The sequence below is a fragment of the Cervus canadensis genome, chromosome 10 (genome assembly GCF_019320065.1).
Source record: "Cervus canadensis isolate Bull #8, Minnesota chromosome 10, ASM1932006v1, whole genome shotgun sequence".
In the NCBI taxonomy this organism is placed as follows: Eukaryota; Metazoa; Chordata; class Mammalia; order Artiodactyla; family Cervidae; genus Cervus; species Cervus canadensis.
Window position 1 is genome coordinate 77,012,692 of NC_057395.1, and position 19,569 is coordinate 77,032,260.

General features: G+C 43.4%; 1 protein-coding gene across 1 annotated transcript; it reads left to right on the plus strand.

The window, feature by feature from the left end:
• The first annotated feature begins 262 nt into the window (after nucleotides 1–262).
• Nucleotides 263–16,703, plus strand: PARD6B (par-6 family cell polarity regulator beta). The gene is made up of 3 exons (XM_043480230.1): nucleotides 263–750; nucleotides 5,422–5,644; nucleotides 14,154–16,703. The coding sequence occupies exons 1-3, from the start codon at nucleotides 685–687 to the stop codon at nucleotides 14,981–14,983; spliced, it is 1,119 nt and encodes a 372-aa protein (XP_043336165.1). The 5' UTR covers nucleotides 263–684; the 3' UTR covers nucleotides 14,984–16,703.
• The last annotated feature ends 2,866 nt before the right edge of the window (nucleotides 16,704–19,569 follow it).

The window sequence follows — 19,569 nt, forward strand, 5'->3', positions numbered from 1 at the left end:
GCGCTTCCGGCCGGCCTTCGCTGGGCGGAAACTCCAGGGCCCGCGCATGCGCTTTGGAGCTCGCTTGCAGGGTCCGGAGGGCCCCTCCCGGCTTCAGGTGATCCCACCCCTCCCTCGCCGCGCGGGACCAATCGAACGGCGGCAGGCGGGTTTTTCGAGCAAGAGGCCCCGCCCACGAGCGGCGCGAGGCGCGTACCGATTGGTTGGCGCCGCGGGCGCAGGTGCGCTCTTCCCATTGGGTGGGGGCGGAGCGCGGGCCGCCGAGGCTTCGGCGGAGGCTGCAGGTGAGCGCGCGCACGCGCCGCGGCGGCGGCCCGGGGTGAGGGAGCGCGCGCGCGCGCGCGGGGCTGGCGGCCGAGAGCGAGGCTGCGGCGCGTGTCCCCGCCGCTCCGCCCCCTCTGCCGCCTCCGCCGTCGCGGCCGCCGCCGAGGCCGGGAGGGCGGGCTCCGTGTCCCCGCCCGCCGCGCCGCCAGTCCGACCCTCGGTCCCGCCGCGTGAGGAGCCAGCGGAGCGGGGCTCGGCGCGGAGACGCGAGCCGCGGCCGCCCCTCTGCAGGTGCCTCTGAGGAGGAGCCCGGGCCGCCGCCGCCGCCGCCGCGTCCCGAACCCGCCGGCCGCGCACTCGCCCCGCGCGCCCCCGAGGGGCGGCCCGGCTGGAGGAGGCCGCCGCGGGCCCGGCCTCAGGATGAACCGCGGCCACCGGCACGGGGCGGGCAGCGGCTGCCTGGGCACCATGGAGGTGAAGAGCAAGGTGCGAGGGCCCGGGCCGGCTGGGGGGGCCCTGGGGCGGGGGGCGCAGTGACCGGGCCTGGGGCGCCCAGGGGCTGGCCGAGTGTCTGGGGCCGCGGGGGGCGCGCTGGGGGGACTTGGGGGCCGGAGACGGTGGGGAATGAACTTGCCGAGAATGGGGGGGCCTTGTGTCCTCTCCCGCCCCCAGGTAAGGCAAGAGCCCCGCCGAGCGCTTAATCCCCTTCCTTAAAAAATCATTCCCCTTCAAGGATGGGAGTCAGGCCCGAGGCATACCTGAGGATGGGGGGACATTTGAGCGAGCGCAGCGTGGTACTAAAGGTTTGGAGGAATTCTGCCTTCTGGCCTGTGAGTAAAGAGTGTTTGAAACACCCGTAGTCACCCAAATGTAAAAGTTAGCTTTTGCTTCCTGCTAGGGATTTTTCTAGCACGAACTTTGGTATGCATTGAATCTTGTAAAATGCACACCGTCACCTTTCGTGTGAGTGGCACTTCACAGTTTTGGGTTTGGATGCCCTTCTCATTCCATCCTGCTACTCTTTCAGGTCAAGTGTTTTCCCTCTTGACCAACGGTATGCCCATCTGCTGATGACTACGTGTGGGTATCCTCTGAATTCCTAAATTGCAAGGCTCCTTGAGCAGAACAGTGTATCAGGATTAGTGAGGGAATGCTTTGTAAAGGAGGTTTTGAGCTGGAATTTGAAGATGATCGGCAGCCCCAGGAACATTTTCAAGCAAGCATTTCATGAATTGAAGAGCCAGAAGGGACTTAGATAATCTAGTCTGATTCTCGGAGAAGACATGGGCTCAGAAAGGTTTTGACTTCAACAAGCTCTGCTTTTTATGACGAAAACTTAAAGCCCTTTTAAATACAAGATAAGTTTTAGGCCTTAAGGAATCCTCAGAGAGCACACGAAGCTGAGCCCCATGAACATTTAAAATAAGAGTTGGGAAGATCAAAACACAGGGCAGAACAGGAGAAAAGGAAAAGCATGTCAACTTCAAAAATATTGAAACCTTACCAAGTATAAGATTACGGGGATGGGGTGGAAGGGAGAATGCAAAATCAAGAGTGATTTTCAGTGAAGTAGAGTAAGGAAGGCTCTCTGGGGTAGAAGGGTTTTTATTATCTGGAGTTGATAAGTAAAGTCCTGTTAGTTGCTATAACTGATTTTTAACATTTTAAAACGTTATTTTCAACTTAACTTGTATCAGAATAGGTACTTATTTCAAAAACCTTTCTGCTTAATAAGAACAGAAATATAGTTATAGCAGTTTCAGGAATACACTCTCTCCTGTATCCTCCATGGAATTGCCATAATGAATTGAAGTGACATGCTTGAACTAAGGGTTAAGGTAACAAAATATAGAGAGTTTTTCCTCTGGCATATAGTGGTAGTAGTGGTCCTGTGCCCAATGGTTGAACCTTCTCATGGCATTTCTGTTATAAATCTAGTTTGGGTTTGTGGGAGTTGAGGTTAAGAAAAGAAAAACATGATATTGCATAATCTTAAAATTCAGTTCGGGGGTCCTAATCTTGGTAGCAAGTCTTTAACTTTTTATCATAGGAAAAAAATGAGGAGGGATTCTAGGTGCTCTGATAAATACAGTCAAATGGTAATTTATCTTCAGATTAGGAAACCTCCAGCATGTAGGGACTAGAATTTCAGGCTTTCCGTGCATCTTTTCTGTCAACTGGTTTGTGAATCTTTCCCACACTACCCATTATATATTTGGCCTGCTCTGCTGTACTGCTGGTGAACCGTATCTCTTAAGCAGAATCAAGACATTCTGAGAACCTGCATCTCATAAAGTGGGTCCCACTCGTGTTCTAGCCACTGATCAATAGGCACAGAGGAGGCACGATTTCTAGTGAGTCTCTGACACCTTGTGTTTTAACTATACATTTATTTTTAAGGGCTTAAATAAAAGCACTTGACATCTTCACCATTTAAACAATATTTGGACAGATGGTTGAAACAATACGCCCATTTTCACTGCTTTGGTGGTGATATCACAGCTTTTTACAAAGTTGATAACAAAGAGGTTGTGACCCCAACTCTGGTATGCAGATCCACATTTCAGGATTTCTTTTTCTTCTGCATAATAAAAAGCAAGTGTCAACGTCGTATCTTTTGCTCATGGAAGGGGAAAATGGTACAAATAAAGTAATGGATCATGCAAATATAAGTATAGTGAAGTTGTGATACCAGTTACCATGTAACTTTTTGGTAACATTTATCTTCCTGTTTCTGTAGAGTTGAGAGAGCTCTTAATCAAGGTGATGTCCTTCAGCAGTCTTAGATATCAAAGACCTGGAAGGAATAGTCATTGAGCTGTACATTTCCTGGTTATTATTCATGGGGAACCAATATTAAAATCAAGGTTTCATTTCTAGAGTGTTGTACCAAAAGATGCTGGGTGATGGGTATCCATCTCCATGACCAGGCCAAACTAGACCAGGCTAAAAAAAAGTTTTAATAGTTGTTGATTGGGTCTTAATTTTATCTCTATTTTTGTATTTTTCTTCATGTAGTAAAAAGTTCTCTTAATCCTGTTGTTCTGCTGCAAGAAGCATAACAATTTCTCTTTTTTTTTTCTGCTAACTTTGCAAAAGGGCCCATCTACTGTGAAGCCTTACAATTTCCCATTGTTTTTATCATAACATTTAAGCAAGAGAAAAAAAAAATGTCGAGCAAAGAATTTTTATCCACAAGCTTTAGCAAAAACATTGCAGCCCTAAAATACTCAATTATTAGCTGTTACTCCCATTCACCAGGGGAAGTAATAAAGCCCGGGGATGAATCAGAATGCACTGGGATGTTGCGATACCAGAATAAAGAAAATGGAGGAGAAACTATGACTTTTGATAACATCATAAGACTGACTGTGATAGGAAGGGTGTTCCCCAGTTTTTATTTACTTTGAAACGTGAAGGTGTGACTAAACTTTTTGAGCGCTTTAGGTGTGAGTCACCTTATTTTCTTGACAAATGTTAGTGTTTACGTTTGAGGAATGCATTTTGGAAACTTTCAATTTATTAGAGGTAAGAGATGGTTTTAGTGAGTTTTCATTTTAATTGAAAACTAGCAAATAGTGTGGGTATAAGCAAGGCAGATAAACCTCTTTACCATAACAAAAGTGGTGTGAATCCAGGGAGCCCATGGAATCCTTGGGGAAGTTGAATGGACACATTTGTAACCTCAGTGATTCCAGTAGGGACTTCTGTGCATGTTTAAGGCCCTGTTGGTAGCACAACTAGTGTTACTACCCAACAATAGATACTTAGAGGAAAAGGAATTCAGTGGTCAAATACATTTGGCAAACAGTTTGTTTTAAAATTTTTTTTTCTGTTTTAATCAACCCCAGGGCCTCACCTCGCCTTTGATAACTGGTCTCCCCAGTGAGTCCCAAGAGCGTGATTATAGTTATATAGCATTTCCCAAACTTGTGTGGCTGAGGCACCTTTTGAGGAAGGCTGATGGGCCTGTCTCAGGTTTCCACATCTGAGGAAATGCCATGCCAGTTCCATAGTAAGTCGCAGATCGTGTTTGTTATGGACTGGATGAAGCCAGCCCTTCGTGTCGGATAAGAACCACTGGAATCATGTGGCATTTGAATTCTAGAGTGGGGAAGCAGACATGAGTGTCAGAATTGTGAAGATAAACACTGGGCGTGATGGAAGTGCTGTCCTCCCTGTCTGTGTGGTTCCTTAATACCGCTCATATAATTATTCTCTTTACCCACTAATTGCTGAGCTCGGGTGCAGGCCCGAGTCTTTCATTCTCTAGGGCCTAGCACTGTGCCAAGCACATAATAAACACTTTTGCATTAATTAGATAGTTGTATGACATATATTTAATGTATTAATAAAACTGCCTTTTTTTTTTAAGATTAACATTGGGAAGACACTTCTTACCTTTAGGCTTATTTCTTCTGTGACGTGCGTCCATTCATACAGTCCTTAATGCCAGGAAGGTCAAAGTCCTACTTGCACATGCTGCAGTTAATTACCGCCACTTCCTATGAAGTTGTTACTCCTTTTATGGGGGAGGAAACCTAGATGCTTTTTGCTAACAGTCAAAATAAAGACTTAGGCATATCTCGGTTACCCCGTGGCCTGAGTGAGGAGGGAAGACTGTTGTCAGGATCTGGACTCCAGACAGTGTTTGTTTGAGCTGAGTCACTCTGCAGGACAGTCCCCAGTGAGGCCTGGGTACCCCAGGGATTAAGTTGAGCCTGCATCTCTTGAAGGGAATGCCCTTCAGAGATGCAGCCGTGAGCAGGCACATTTCTGTCTTCTTTAAGCTGTTTTATCTCCAGATAATGAGGTTTCTAGGGGCTTCCCTGGTAGCTCAGCTGGTAACGAATCCGCCTGCAATGCTGGAGACCTGGGTTCGATCTCTGGGTTGGGAAGATCCCCTGGAGAAGGGAAAGGCTACCCACTCCAGTATTCTGGCCTGGAGAATTCCATGGACTGTATAGTCCATAGGGTCACAAAGAGTCAGACACAACTGAGTGACTTTCACTTTCAGTGAGCTTTCTGACTATAAACTGTGTGGTCGAAACTGTCTTCTTTACTAAAGGAAACTCGTGTCTGTGAATTTTTCTGTCATGCATTGTAAGATTGTTACAATCTTGTTACCTTTTTTAAAATTAATATGTTTGTTTGTAGTTTGGAGCTGAATTTCGTCGGTTTTCACTGGAAAGATCAAAACCTGGAAAGTTTGAGGAGTTTTATGGATTACTGCAACATGTTCATAAAATACCCAATGTTGACGTTTTAGTAGGCTATGCAGACATCCACGGCGATTTACTACCTATAAATAATGACGACAATTATCACAAAGCCGTTTCAACGGCCAACCCACTGCTGAGGATCTTTATACAGAAAAAGGGTAAGTACCAACGTCCAGAGAAACTGTTTGAGAATTAGAAGTTGTTAATTTTTCTCATTAATGGGATATACAGAGTTTGCCACAAATTTAAGGAATTAGACATTTTGTGTGAATCTTTTTTTTTTTTTTTTTTTTCAGAAGCTCTGCTGTCACATTATATTATTTTTTTAAAAAGAATACAGAAAAGACGGGGAAAGAAAAACACAAATATAGGGAACAGGAGATTGTGTGAATCTTATTACCAAATTAACTAACAAGTGAGTTAAGACATCTGTGATGATATTGATTTAACTAACATCTGTACACTTAATTAAGTGTACTTTAGAAAGTTTTGATTACTTTGTAAACCCTTGGATTCTTTTTCTTAATGGAAATTAGGAATATATTGAATCTTCACGTTGAATGTGATTTTGTCCATTCAGAAAGATGTGGTAGGAGGAGTGTGGCTTTGGAGTCAGAGCAACATTCTCCTTTTTCGGTGGCAACTAAGATGACTGGTGGTAAAGAACCCACCTACCGATGCAACAGACATGAGTTGGATCCCTGGGTCGGGAAGATCCCCTGGAGGAGGAAACGGCAACCCACTCCAGTATTCTTGCCTGGAAAATCCCATGGACGGAGGAGCCCGGAGGGCTGCAATTCATGGGGCCACAAAGAGTCGGTCACAACTTTGAAATACTGTGTTTACTACTTAATAGGTACCTGAAGGAACGTTGCTCGCTCTTCGGGTTGCAGTGTCTGCATCTGTAGAACGGGCACGCCCTCTCATAGCATTGCTGGGGGTGTGAGCTCCGTGCAGCGCCTTTGCTTGGACTGGGGCTCCGCTCAATGTTAGCTTTCCTCTAAGGTGTTTCTCACAGAAAATACAGCTAGTTAATTATCTGGAAAATTAGTAAGTCATTATTTTGGAGGAATGTAAACATTGATAATTGGTCTTGCAAAAGAAGGTTTTAAATAACCACTATATATGGCAAGCATTGAAATGTATTTTGATTTTTAAAAGTCCTAAAAAAAATTTTTTTTAACTTTGTGGCCTCGTCCGTGTGCGAATCTGTGTCTGCCTGTAGATGGGCGCTATGCGTGCTGTTTCTTCCTTTGTCTTTGGAAAATGAGGAGGTTTGGAAAGGTAACATGACAGCCGCCAGCCCAGTACTGGTGGGATAATTAAAGCCTTACTGTGTGTGTAAACCAACCCAGAAGGCAGTTTGAGAGAATGGGCCGAGATTACCCTTGAAGGCGAAACTTTATTTCAAACCAGTTGATAAGCGTTGGACCACTCCCAGGGCTCTGAAATTCCACTGATTGTGTATCTTTGCTTCTGGTTTGGAGGAACTCAAGTCCACCAACAAAATAAACTTTCAAGGGTAGGTAGGGTAACTTATGTCTATACCACTTGACTATTTACAAAATAGTTAGAATCACACAAACTCATTTTCCCAGAGACCCCTGAGATGGGTTTCCTTGATAAGTGACAGGAGCCTGGTACAGCTAGGATGTTACTTCAGGAAGACTTGTGGGCTGTTGAGGATGAACCCGAGTGAGGAGCAGGCAGCTGAGAGACGCTGCCCGCTTCCATCCCAGCGGGAGACGAGGTGAGGTAGATAAAGGGGAGGACTTGAGAGGCACCACGCTCCTCACCAGATGTCAAGAGAGTTGAGGAGGAGCCCAGCGGAAGATAGCTTCTTGGACTCGCGCCTGATCGCTGGGACAGTGCCATAAAACAGGCACAGTTTGGAAGAGAGATCGATTCGGAAAGAAAACTGGTTTCCTCTTAGGCCAGAAAAAAAGCTTATCTGGCTGGCAAGTTTCAGCCTTGTCACGTACAAAATTAGAAATGGTGGGCAAAGAGTTGAAGTCTGCAGAGAGCGACAGTTGAAATTTCTGGGAGTAGACAGAAAAGCCAGCAGAGACGAAGACCAGGGCTAGTTACTAGAAAGCTATGCATAGAATGTTGGAGAAGGAGGAACAGCAGTGGAGAAGACAGAACATGCCAGTGGAACTCGTCATTTTAAACAGAATAATTTAAATCATTTTTGTTGAATAAAAGGCCTTCCTTGTTAGCAGTTGTAATTTTCATTACAAATTTAGTTGCTATCTGGAAGTGTATTTAAATGTAGAATGACTATTTTTAAACTACTGCCATCTGACAAACTTGTTGGATTATCCCCTTTGTTAGAAAGATTATAGGCTGTGGATTATAGGTCACATGTTTATGTTACTGGCATTGTAACACTCATAGGATTAATCCTAACCTCTTTGAAGGGTGGTTATCTTCTGCTAGTCCCTTCTTCAAAAAGGGACTTTTGAAGTAAACACAGTAAACAAAAAGTTTTCTGTGCAGTAGAGGTAAATGTCCAGTAGGATTCATAGCCCTTAGAATTTGAGTTAGAAAAAGACAGTGTGTTCAGCAGATTTTTGTTTTTAAAACTGTTACGTTTAATACAAATATGACTTAAGCAAAAAATGCAAAGTCAGTCAGTCGATTCATTCCCGCTTAAAACCCTCCAGTGGCTCCCGTCACACCCAGGGCAAGAACCTTCCTGATCTGGGCCCCACAGCCTCCCCTTCCCCCGTCCTCCTCTCCCGAACCACAACATCCATGTCGGCTTGATTTCCCACCCCCCGACTGGGTGGGCCTGCTGCCGCCTCCGTGCTTCCGCGCGTCTGTTCCTTCTGTAAGGAATGCTTTTCCTGCAGCTCAGCCCGTAGCTGCCTCCATTCCCTCGGTTCTCAGTGCGGGTGACTTTCTCAGAAGGGCCTCTTCCGACCACCCCAGCTAGGGCCCCCACCGACCCACGTCTACCAGATTGCCCCCTGGAGACCTGGAATCACCTTACTTAGGTAGCGTTAATGTGTTTGTGGTCTTACAGAGTTACAAAGTGCCCTGTAGTTCGTGGCGATACTCTTTTTTTTTTTTTAAACAAAGCTGGACAGATGCTTAAGTAGAATGCTGATTCTGCATAATCTTTGATGAACATTAAATTCAGGAAACTAATATAAAACATGATATTAAGTATAGTTACATTTCATTGCTTAATGATAACAGGCTTTCTGTTTTTCTGGTTTGCGGCTTCCAGTTTAGCAGTCAGCAGGGCAGTGGGTTGCTCTTGATATGGCACCAAAAAGACAGATAGAAAAACAATTTCAAAATTTGAAACCATGTGACCTGTTAAAATCTGGTACACTCTATCAAATAAGGTTTCTTTGAAGTGAAAGCTCACGATTGAAGGCATAAACCACTTCATAGCCTGATTTTGGAGGTCACATTGTAGCATATCTTGAAAAGTTTTATGTTTTACAGTAATTTATCGTTAGAAGGGGAAAAACCCTAGACACTGTTTCCAGGGCTGTTATCGTGGAAGCAAGAATCAAAACAGAAAAACCTGATATCTTAAAAGTTATTTTCAGAGAGGATTCCCAGGTCTTTTGCCAGCCCCCTTCGCCCTGTTGGAGTTTAGAATTTCCTCATTTATTTGAGGGGAAAAAGAGTTTTCCTTCTCTTGTTGTACAGCTGGTTGTTGTATGTAAAACAATCTTAGACAATATTTAAAGGTTACACCTTTAAAAGAAAAACAACTGTACTCCAATAAAAAATTTTTTTAAAAAAATACAGTACTCAGGTCATCCCTGTAGGTTTGGAGGATGGCCAGGGAAATGTGTGTTTTTTCAAAATACTCCCAGCCCATCCTGATGATGATCAGCCAGGTCTGAGCCCCATTGTGACATGCGTGGACTCCTCGCCAGATCCAATCAGGATACCTACACCACAGCTTCTTGCCACATTGCCGCCAACTGTTTTTGCGTGCCATCAGACAAACACATGTGTACCGCAGGTTTCTTCAAAGGAGCATGTTGGGGATACTTTTGGTCTTGCTTTAAGCCTCATCTGCCTTAGGACATGGCCTTATGGCCCAGATACCTGGAACCGGGTGGCCCTTCAGCCATCTCTTAGAACTCTGCCGTGCAGTAGATGTGACTTGGGAGATGTGTTTTAAGGTTATCTTTTAATGAGTCGGGTTTAATTTAGAAATGGCCTAAGGAAAATATATTTTAATAGTAAGTTGTAAAAAAAAAATAGTTTAACAAAAGAAATAAAATTAAGTAAAATAAAAAGAAACTGTAGAGAAACATCTCAGAATATGAGACCAGTTGCTTATGTCAGAAACCTGGGTGTCACCTTTGACACATACTTCTTTTTTTTCAACCAGTCCATCACCAAGCCTATTAAAACTGTGTTCTAATTATTTTTCAGACTTATCTCCCCATCTCCATTGCTTCTGCTCCAGGCCAGGTACCATCCTAAATTACCTGCAATAGCCTCCTGCCTTGCCCTGCAGGTCCCTTCTCTAGCTTACAGCCAGAAAATCCTTGGTGTTTCTTCCCTTTGGCCTTAGGCTGAAGTCCGGAATCCTCCCCACTTCCCCGGGGGGCCGGTGTCTGTCCACAGGGCCCTGTCTGCTGACTTGGCTCTCCTCCTCCCTGCCCCACTCCCAGCCTGCGTTCTCCAGAGGCCCCATCCTGCCCGTCTGCGCCGGCAGTTCTTCCCTCCCTCCCACCCGATGAGCTGCTCCTTCCTTTTCCAGTGTCAGCATAAGCCTCACTTCCCTGAGCAAGGCTGCCGTTGCCCTTGGACGCCCACTGACAGGCTCCCTCAGCCCAGGGTACTTTACAGCTCTTGGCACCTCTGTAATCATAATGGTTTCGGGTTCTTGGTTAATTGCCATCTCTGTTAGTCTCTAAACACCTTGAAAGAAAAGTACCTGCGCGCCGGTTTGTGTTGGATCTGCGGCCCAGAGCGCAAGGCGTGGCCACGCAGCAGTAGGTGCTTCTTACGCAGCTGGTGGTTGATTTTTCTTATATTAGAAAGTGAAGGGATCTGCAGAACTTGAATACTGCTTTAAGTGACGTTTAATCCTTTTAAAAAGCTGCCACATCTATTTCATTTAACCATTTTGGATGAGAACAAGCGTTGGCAAACTCGGGCTTGCTCGCTGTTTTGTAACAGTTTTCATGGAAACACAGTCATGCTCACTCCCTTCTGTATTGCCTGCAGCTGCTTTTACAACAGAGACCGTGCGACTTACCGGACCCTGAAATATTTATGGTACAACTCTTTACAGAAAAAGGTTGTCCACCCCTTGAGTAGAACAGTTCCCTGAACTATTTCATTCTTCCCTGTCTTCCAGCAGAACTTGAAACACATCATAGTCTTAAACTTTCTTGGTGACTCTCCCAAGAGTGGTCACTGTTTTGTCACTGTGCAGGGACGTTTCTGGGTTTTATAGAAATACTTTGTTCGTTGGCTTTCAGGTCTGCTTTATATTCACTGTAGGCTTCTATTTGTTGTATCTGTGCCTGCCACTCACTGGTGGACCCTCAGTCCTGACTCATGGCTCTGAGCTGAGGAATGAGATAACCAGGGCTTTTGGAATTAATGTTTAAACAGTAAGAGGCTCAGAGGGAGGGCCTCCAGGGCTCCCTCTCGGTGACTACAGCACAGGCGCTTTCTGTGTGTAAGGAAGTGAGACATCCAGCCTGGCTGTTCGGCGGCATTCCAGGTGGAGAGCCTCATCCGTTCAGCGAGCTGAGCTGGTCAGGCTTGGGACAGGTGAGGCGTTCCGGCACCAGCCGTATCACGTGCTGTTGCGTCAGCCTGGCCTTATGCAAGTGGAAGGTTGCCATGAGCCAGGTGTCCGGCGCTCCGTCCCGTTCGGAGTTTTGCACTTTGACAGACACACTCAGGTGGAGCGTCAGCCCTGGGCCCTGTACACGCTCACCTTTACACTTTAAGCCGACACCCTGCACCCTGGCTTTCCGCCAAAATATTTCTTTTCTCAGTGGCTGGAAACTGATTAGCTAGATGGGCGAACAAAGGTGCCTTTGTACTGGGGCATATTGCTTTTGAGAATTTAGCAGAGAGCATTCAACAGAGTCTGGAGGCGATGCCAAATTATGCAGATTGGGGGGTCTTTGGGTCAGGTTTCCCATGAATAGGTATGCAGGCAGCTTGGTTTTGTTCTCTGTTTGTATCGTCTGAAATTTCCCACATAAAAATTGTGTGAGCTTTCTTAATTGATTATAAGACACGTACAGTTCTGAATGAACACAGTCAGGAGAAGATTGTTGATAGATTTTTGGCCACATTTTGCCCAAAAGATTGTTTTGTCAGTGGATTTATTTCCCAAGCCAAATTGTAAATAAATTTCTGTCTTTGTAAGAACACAGTATAAGTACTTTCTCCATAAATGAAGCAAAATTATCCCCGGGTGGTAAAAAGTGCCCCAAAATTAGGTACCCCTGGTCTTGTACATTTCTCTGCAACTAGCTCTTGAGGCGTGATCAGGCACCCTGAGAAAACATCACTGAAGTTCTCCAGGCTCTGACACACAGTGTACACTTAACATTCACTGTGTGAAGTGAATGTGCACACTGCTGGTCTAGTAAGAAAACTGGGCCAGTCTTCTGTCTGTAACATATTTTGTACCCTTCAGTTCAGTCGCTCAGTCATGTCCGACTCTTTGCGACCCCATGGACTGCAGCGCGCCAAGCCTCCCTGTCCTTCACCAACTCCTGGAGTTTACTCAAACTCATGTCCATTGAGTCGCTGATGCCATCCAATCATCTCATCCTGTGTCGCCCCCTTCTCCTCCTGCCCCCAATCCTTCCCAGCATCAGGGTCTTTTCCAATGAGTCAGCTCTTTGCATCAGGTGGCCAAAGGATTGGAGCTTCAGCTTCAGCATCAATCCTTCCAATGAACACCCAGGACTGATTTCCTTTAGGATGGACTGGTTGGATCTCCTTGTGGTCCAAGGGACTCTCAAGAGTCTTCTCCAACTTGTACTCCTTTTTGTCCCTTAATTTCCTATGAAGTAAAGGTAATAATATTCATCATAAGGAGGCTGAGTCAGGGGACAAGAGACGGGAGATGGAAGCCCTGTTGCAGAAACAGGCTGGTGATGTTACTGTCGTCTGTAGCATTGGTTGAGACTAGGACTTTAGTTCTTGGGGTCGTGGGGGTATTTTTGTCTTTTTTAATTCTTAATTTTTTTAATCCTTGGAGATTCTTTTTAGTTTATCGTCACTCTAGTTATTGTTGAAACGTGGTTTCACCTTTTGTGCCTGCTGTTAATTCTGTTTGCTCATCCTCTGATGAGGGATGTTGTTTGTAGGCTGTCTACCTCCAGCTGCGCGATTAAGATCGAGTTTTAGTGCCCTGTTCTCCCTAGTTTCCATCAGAAATGATCAATGGCTGACTTGAAGAATAAGTCACTCCCCACCCCCAGGTGTTACTTTGCTAAAACACGTTATTGTTGTTATTTAATTGGGTGCAGGATTTTAAAATGGAAAGATTTTTTTAAACGTAAAAATCTCTCTGACAAGCTGAACTGGCCACACAGATTCCTACAGTCCTTGAAGAGAAGCTGCCTGGAGCGAGAGACGCCACGCCATTAAACGGGGCAGGAGTGCTCAGCTTTGCCAGAACCCTCCCCCTACCTGTTGTGTCTGTCTCAGCTCAGCCTCTTTGAAAAGTGGGAAAATGAAAGATTAAAAACTTGCCCAGAAAACTGAGGGAGCATGTACTTGCAGAAGACCAAAATTCTGTGTTTGATATATGTTCATTTAATTTCATTATGATTTTATGTGTATTATCTATTGCACTTAATTACAGGTGAACCTTGGATATATTTTGGGGTTCTATAAAGTGATTATCTCAATAGAGTGAGTCACATGAATGTTGGCACAAATAAGTGCATTATGTCTTAAAAAAAAAAGAAACTTCATTTTAAAATACCTTTTTGCTTAAAAAAAAAATGTAACCTTCGCTTCAGTGAGTCGTCATCTTTTTGTGATAGTGACATCAAAGATCACAAGTTTGAAATACCACAAGAGTTAACAAAATGTGACCCAGAGACACGAAATGAACAAATGCTGTTGAAAAAATCGCATCGATAGGCTTGCTCGATGCAGGGTTGCCACAGACCTTCTTGTTTAAAAAAAAAAAAAAATTATCTGTGAGGCACAATAAAAAGAGATCTGCCTGTATACTGTCTGTGCAATCTCTAAAACAGGTATTTGAGCTTCAAAAGTGTCCAATTTCATGTCATTAAGTCAAATATAAACATGCAAACTGGAGGTTTTTGAAAAAATGTAGGGGAAATACAGTGTAAATAACTTGTTATAAATGGTGCCAAGAATGTGTGTGTGAGGCTTATCAGAATTTCATTTGCTATATTTAATGTTTAAGTCCTTGAGCTTTATCAAATCTAAGGTCACCTTTTGGTGATTTTACGGTGAATACTTGAGAGGGCCACCTAGTGGTTTTTCCTGGCACAGCACGTCTTCTTACTTCACTCCGTTTTTTATCTGATGGAAACGGGCTAATATTTAATGAGTTTTGTTTCTGTACCAAATATGCTCTGAGTTACCCTTTCTGTCCAGATCCCACCATAGATAAACGTGTATTTTCGTGGCATTCCTATAATTATTTTATTTTATTTGTTTGAACAGAAGAGGCAGACTACAGTGCCTTTGGTACAGACACCCTCATCAAGAAGAAGAATGTTCTCACCAACGTGTTGCGGCCCGACAACCACAGAAAAAAGCCGCACATAGTCATTAGCCTGCCCCAGGACTTCCGGCCTGTGTCTTCCATCATCGACGTGGACATTCTCCCGGAAACGCACCGCCGGGTGCGTCTCTACAAGTATGGCACAGAGAAACCGCTGGGCTTCTACATCCGGGACGGGGCCAGCGTCCGGGTGACCCCGCACGGCCTGGAGAAGGTCCCTGGCATCTTCATCTCCAGACTCGTGCCGGGGGGCCTGGCTCAGAGCACGGGGCTGCTGGCTGTTAACGACGAAGTCCTGGAGGTGAACGGCATCGAAGTATCCGGGAAGAGCCTCGACCAGGTCACCGACATGATGATCGCCAACAGCCGCAACCTCATCATCACAGTGCGGCCGGCCAACCAGAGGAACAACGTCGTCCGGAACAGTCGGACTTCGGGCAGCTCCGGCCAGTCGACCGACAACAGCCTCCCCAGCTGCGCGCCGCCGCCAGAGCCCAGCCTGGAGCCGGGGGAGGAGGACAGCGATGACGACGACATCGTCATCGAGGACAGCGGGGAGCCGCGGCAGATCCCCAGGGCCGCGCCCAGCGCCGAGAGCCTCGAGTCGCTCACGCAGGTAGAACTCAGTTTCGAGTCTGGGCAGAACGGTTTCATCCCTGCTAACGAGGTGAGCTTACCACCGGTAGCAAGTGGTGGCCGCACCGAGTTCGAAACGAGTGCTCCAGACCAGAAACTCTTAGAGGAAGATGGAACAGTCATCACACTATGAGACCTTCACGGCTTGAATGTCTTCTGAACGAGGATGCCACGGAGACTCTGTAAATTTGGCTAGTTGCAAGCATTACATACCTCTGAACAAGTGATCTGGGATAGGCATGAAAAAAATATATATATATATCTCTGGCAAGCTTAAAATGTTACTGAAATAGTAGTTTGATAATTCATATAAACTTTGGTGGGTTAGAGGTAAATTCAAGTCTAAAACAGAGGGGCCTTTGCTATTGAAATGATGTGCTTTTGCTATTTTGTCTATAGAGAACTGGATGTTAGAGCACATTTCCCCAGAACTAAACACCCTAAGGACTAGATCATTTCCGTTTGAAGTGGTTGCATATTTAACCTGCTGTGCAGAGCCTGGTTAATTTTTCCCTTAACTATATTTTTTAATTTCTAATGTGAAGAAGTCTTATCTATTTGGTACTTTGGGGACCTCGGCTCCTATATGCCCCGTATTTTATTTTGACTTTTTAGATGTTCCTCTGTTGCTAATTTTAACAGTTTTTCAAAATGCTCCCCCACCCCCCCACCCCGGCCTTTCAATTTCTAAGAAATCAAACCAACTGACTTTTTTAGGGGCTGCTTCAAGTTATAAATCACTGAAGCAACGTTCCTGAATTAAGAAACTCTTGACAGTCGTTCAGATCCGCGTTTGTCCCTCCTGTAACTTCCGCATTTACAAACTCATTCCATTCAGGCATCCCTTAAATGTTGTGAAAGGCAGTTCCGTCGCCTCTGCTGATGTGGGAGACTCTCTCCCATAATGTCTTCTTGTCCTCATTCTGAATCTCATTGGAAATCATTCCTTCCTTTGTGTATTTTGTTGGTCTGCTTTTATACCCTTTTAATGTGTTTGAGTAGTGTGAATTATTTTCATTAAAAAAAAAAAAAACACCCAAACTAAGAGATTTTTATACACAGGACAGCCTTGTGCACTTTTTATATGAAAGTTTTGGGTTTTCCTTAGTGGGGATTGTAGGAACACTGCCTACACTTTATGGAAGGTATGTAGTATTCACCTTTGACAGGTAGAGTGTATCTCGATCAATGTTAAGAGGCTATTTATTACTCTCTGATGCATCCGCTTAGAACAAGGTAAGAGCAAGGCTGCTAACTTTTCGCTCCTTGCCTGGTTTCATTGTATGAGGTGCATAGGCGCTTCGGTAGCTTGTATATAGAAACTAAGAATAGTATGAACTACACGAATTCCCTGTGGCTTACTGATGTTGCTCTCAGAGTTATTTATTGATTAATTTTATGGTAGGGCTAGAATGGACACCTTTTAACAATTGTGTGCTATTAAAACAATGAAGAATGGAATGACTCCGTTTTGAAGGATATTTTCTCTATATGGTAAAAGTATATGAAGTAAAGTTGATTAAATGAAGATCACTTGACTCAGAATACTTCATCGTATTTTGTTCACATTGTACCACTAAACATATTATCACTAAACTATTAACTGCACAATGTTATGTAACACAGTATACTTTTTGCTGAATTCATAGAAATTCTTCCACTTATTTAACCACTATTTTCTAATGGCATTCCAGGTTTAACATTGCGTTGAGTTTTACAGATTTAACTCTTGAATGGCAAAATTTAGTAAGTAGAAGGTTACATTTCATTTATATTACAAGTGGGGCAGGGCTTCAACGTTTTGAGTAAAAATACTTTCACACACTACCTCTCTCTCTCTCTCTCTTTTTTTTTAAACAAAGTTTTAACATCAGAACTGTTCTCTTAGGGGAAGAAATACTTCAGGGCTTGACTTCTTGAACAACTTTTAACTGTAAAAATACAGATCTGTCTTGTATGTATTCATGAAAATGGAAATCAAAGCTGCTAGTGCTTTTTATTTTAATTTTCCCGCTAAAAGTATATGTCAGTGGTCTTTTCAACTGGATCTCTCATTTAAATTATTGGTGAAATAACTGATTACTAGACATATTGTAAAACCAATAGATCTTGGTTATACAATAAAATGTCGATTCATTGGTAGTCTGAATTGTTTCAAGTGTACCTTATTAACAAAAATATCAGTGGATTCACCTTAAAATTTTATAGTACTAAATGTCAAGCTAACTGTGAATTTTGTTCTGTATCTTAAGTAAGTTTATGATAATGTCCTCATGAGCTATCAACAAAATATATGTACTTTTGTGAACTATGAATTTTCTAATTAAATTTTACATGCAGTATGATTTTTACATGAATGATACTTTGTTTAAACTATCAAATGTCAGTATTTTACTACAATTTTATTATAAAATGTACATTATCACTAAATGAATTTTGATTTTAAAAATCAAATTAGCTTTAGTTGTATATTATTTTTTACAAATAAAGATAGACTTGTATAAAGGCTGCTTTCTTGTTTGCAAAAATACACAAAAAGTCACCCAACAAGTATTTAGCAAGCACCCAAAATAGAAAATGAAAAGGGAGAAAATTGCTACGTTATAACAAGAGCCTAGCTTTCTTAACTTTTAAAAGCTCAACACCTAGAATTTGAGTGGTTAGGACTCCTCACTTGAACTGCCGAGGGCCCAGCATAGGGTTGGGGCATTTAAAATGCAGTTAAATTCAGAGAATGTGAGAGGTTATACATGATACACATCCAGAATTATCACTTAGATGTTTGATTACTTGAAATTAGACAAAAGTTGTTTCTGAAGTGACAGTTTCTCTTTCGAATTCAAATTCACTTAGTTATACTTTTTATCACCACCCTAGGTATAAGTACTGCCTATATGGATTGAATTCAGCTTACACTGAACATCGTAAAAGGCCTGAAATAAAACACACCCTGTTCCTGAGCCATTTCTAATTCCAAATTAGTCACCCTGTAATTGGCTAACTTGATGTTTGCACTAACTTCTGTGCCAGCCAGCATGCAGGATGACAACCAATTCCTTCCCCGAGTTTAAAAACAGCAAATCCTCTAAGTAAAAATTCAACATCATGTACATAGAATCCTACACATGATCCATTGGTGTAGACCAGGAAAAAAAATGCAAGGAGAAGCCAACCCATTTCTGGTTGTTTGCCTTAAGGTGCTTGAATTAATGGTTAGCAGCAACTAGTGATGCGAAGAGCTGACTCATTTGAAAAGACCCTGATGCTGGGAAAGATGGAGGGCAGGAGGAGAATGGGACGACAGAGGATGAGATGGTTGGATGGCATCACCGACTCTGGACATGGGTTTGGGTGGACTCGGGGAGTTGGTGATGGACAGGGAGGCCTGGCGTGCTGCGGTTCATGGGGTCGCAAAGAGTCGGACACGACTGAGCAACTGAACTGAACTGAACTGAACTAGTGACAGCATTTGCTCTGACTTTCCCATCTTTTAGACTGATGAAAGGTTTAATTATGGGTGACCAAACTTGAAAGAGTTATGTGTGTGTGTCAGTGACTTTGGTAGCTGAGCTCTCAACAGATTGGGAAGCACCTTAGAAGACGTGGAAAGTCTTGACATTTAAAAGCTAATGTATTCATCTAGTTACTTTACAACATTTGATGTGGATTTTATAAATTAATGGTAAGAGTTTATATTTTATTTACAAGCTGTATTTAGATGGCTTCCCATTTTAAAAAGCTCTCAGTTCTCCATGTAATAGGAAATCTTTTTTTTCTAGTTCATTATAGTTACCTAGTTCGCTGTAATCCCCAGGGATGGATACCAAAGTTATTTAAGATATTATTAGTAAAGATAACTTTTTTCCCATTATATAAATAATACGTAAATCCATTCATTTTTAAAAAAATGCTAAAGTTCTTTTTTTCCACAAAGCATACTTATTCATATGACACTTTGTTACAAAAAGAAAGTGGCTGAAAATAAGAGTGACTATAATTGACACTGGGACATTTTTGAGAGTGAATGGATTTGCTATTAATTATGCTGGGACAGCAGACACAAACTAGGTGTGTTAGGTAAAGTGTAATGTGAGTCTATTAAAGATACTGTAGTATAATGGCTTTGAAAAACACTTGTGAAGCACTTTGTTTTCCAGTTGAGAAATTTGCCATGGGAAATACTAATCTATTTTTTTCCAGGTGGGGAAAAAAGCACTATATTGCTTGCTTGCTTTCCTATTTTGAAATAATTTCAAACGTAGAACAGAGCTGCATGAAAAGTAGCCTATACCCTTCACCCAGATCAAACCACATTTGTTTTATCTCTGCTTTTCCTGAAACATCTGAGAACTGGTTGCAGAGATCAGAGCCCCTGAGCCCCCGAAGACATGCATGAGAGAACAAGGACGGTCTCTCATGCATTCCTTTATACAATTGCAGTTCGGTTATCAAATTCAAAAGATCTAACTGAGACAGTCGTATGGATTACAATCTCAACAGTTGCCCCCATAACGTCCTCTACAGAAAATCCCTCCCTCCATCCAGCATCTAACCAGGAACCAGGCGTTGCATTCACACGTCACATTTCTGGTCTCCTTTAGTCTGAAACAGTTGATCAGCTTTCTGATGTTATTTAAAGAGTAGAGACAGATTGTTTTGTAGACGGTCCCTCAATTCGGGTTTGTCTGTTTCCTCGTAATTAGATTCAAGTATTTGGCA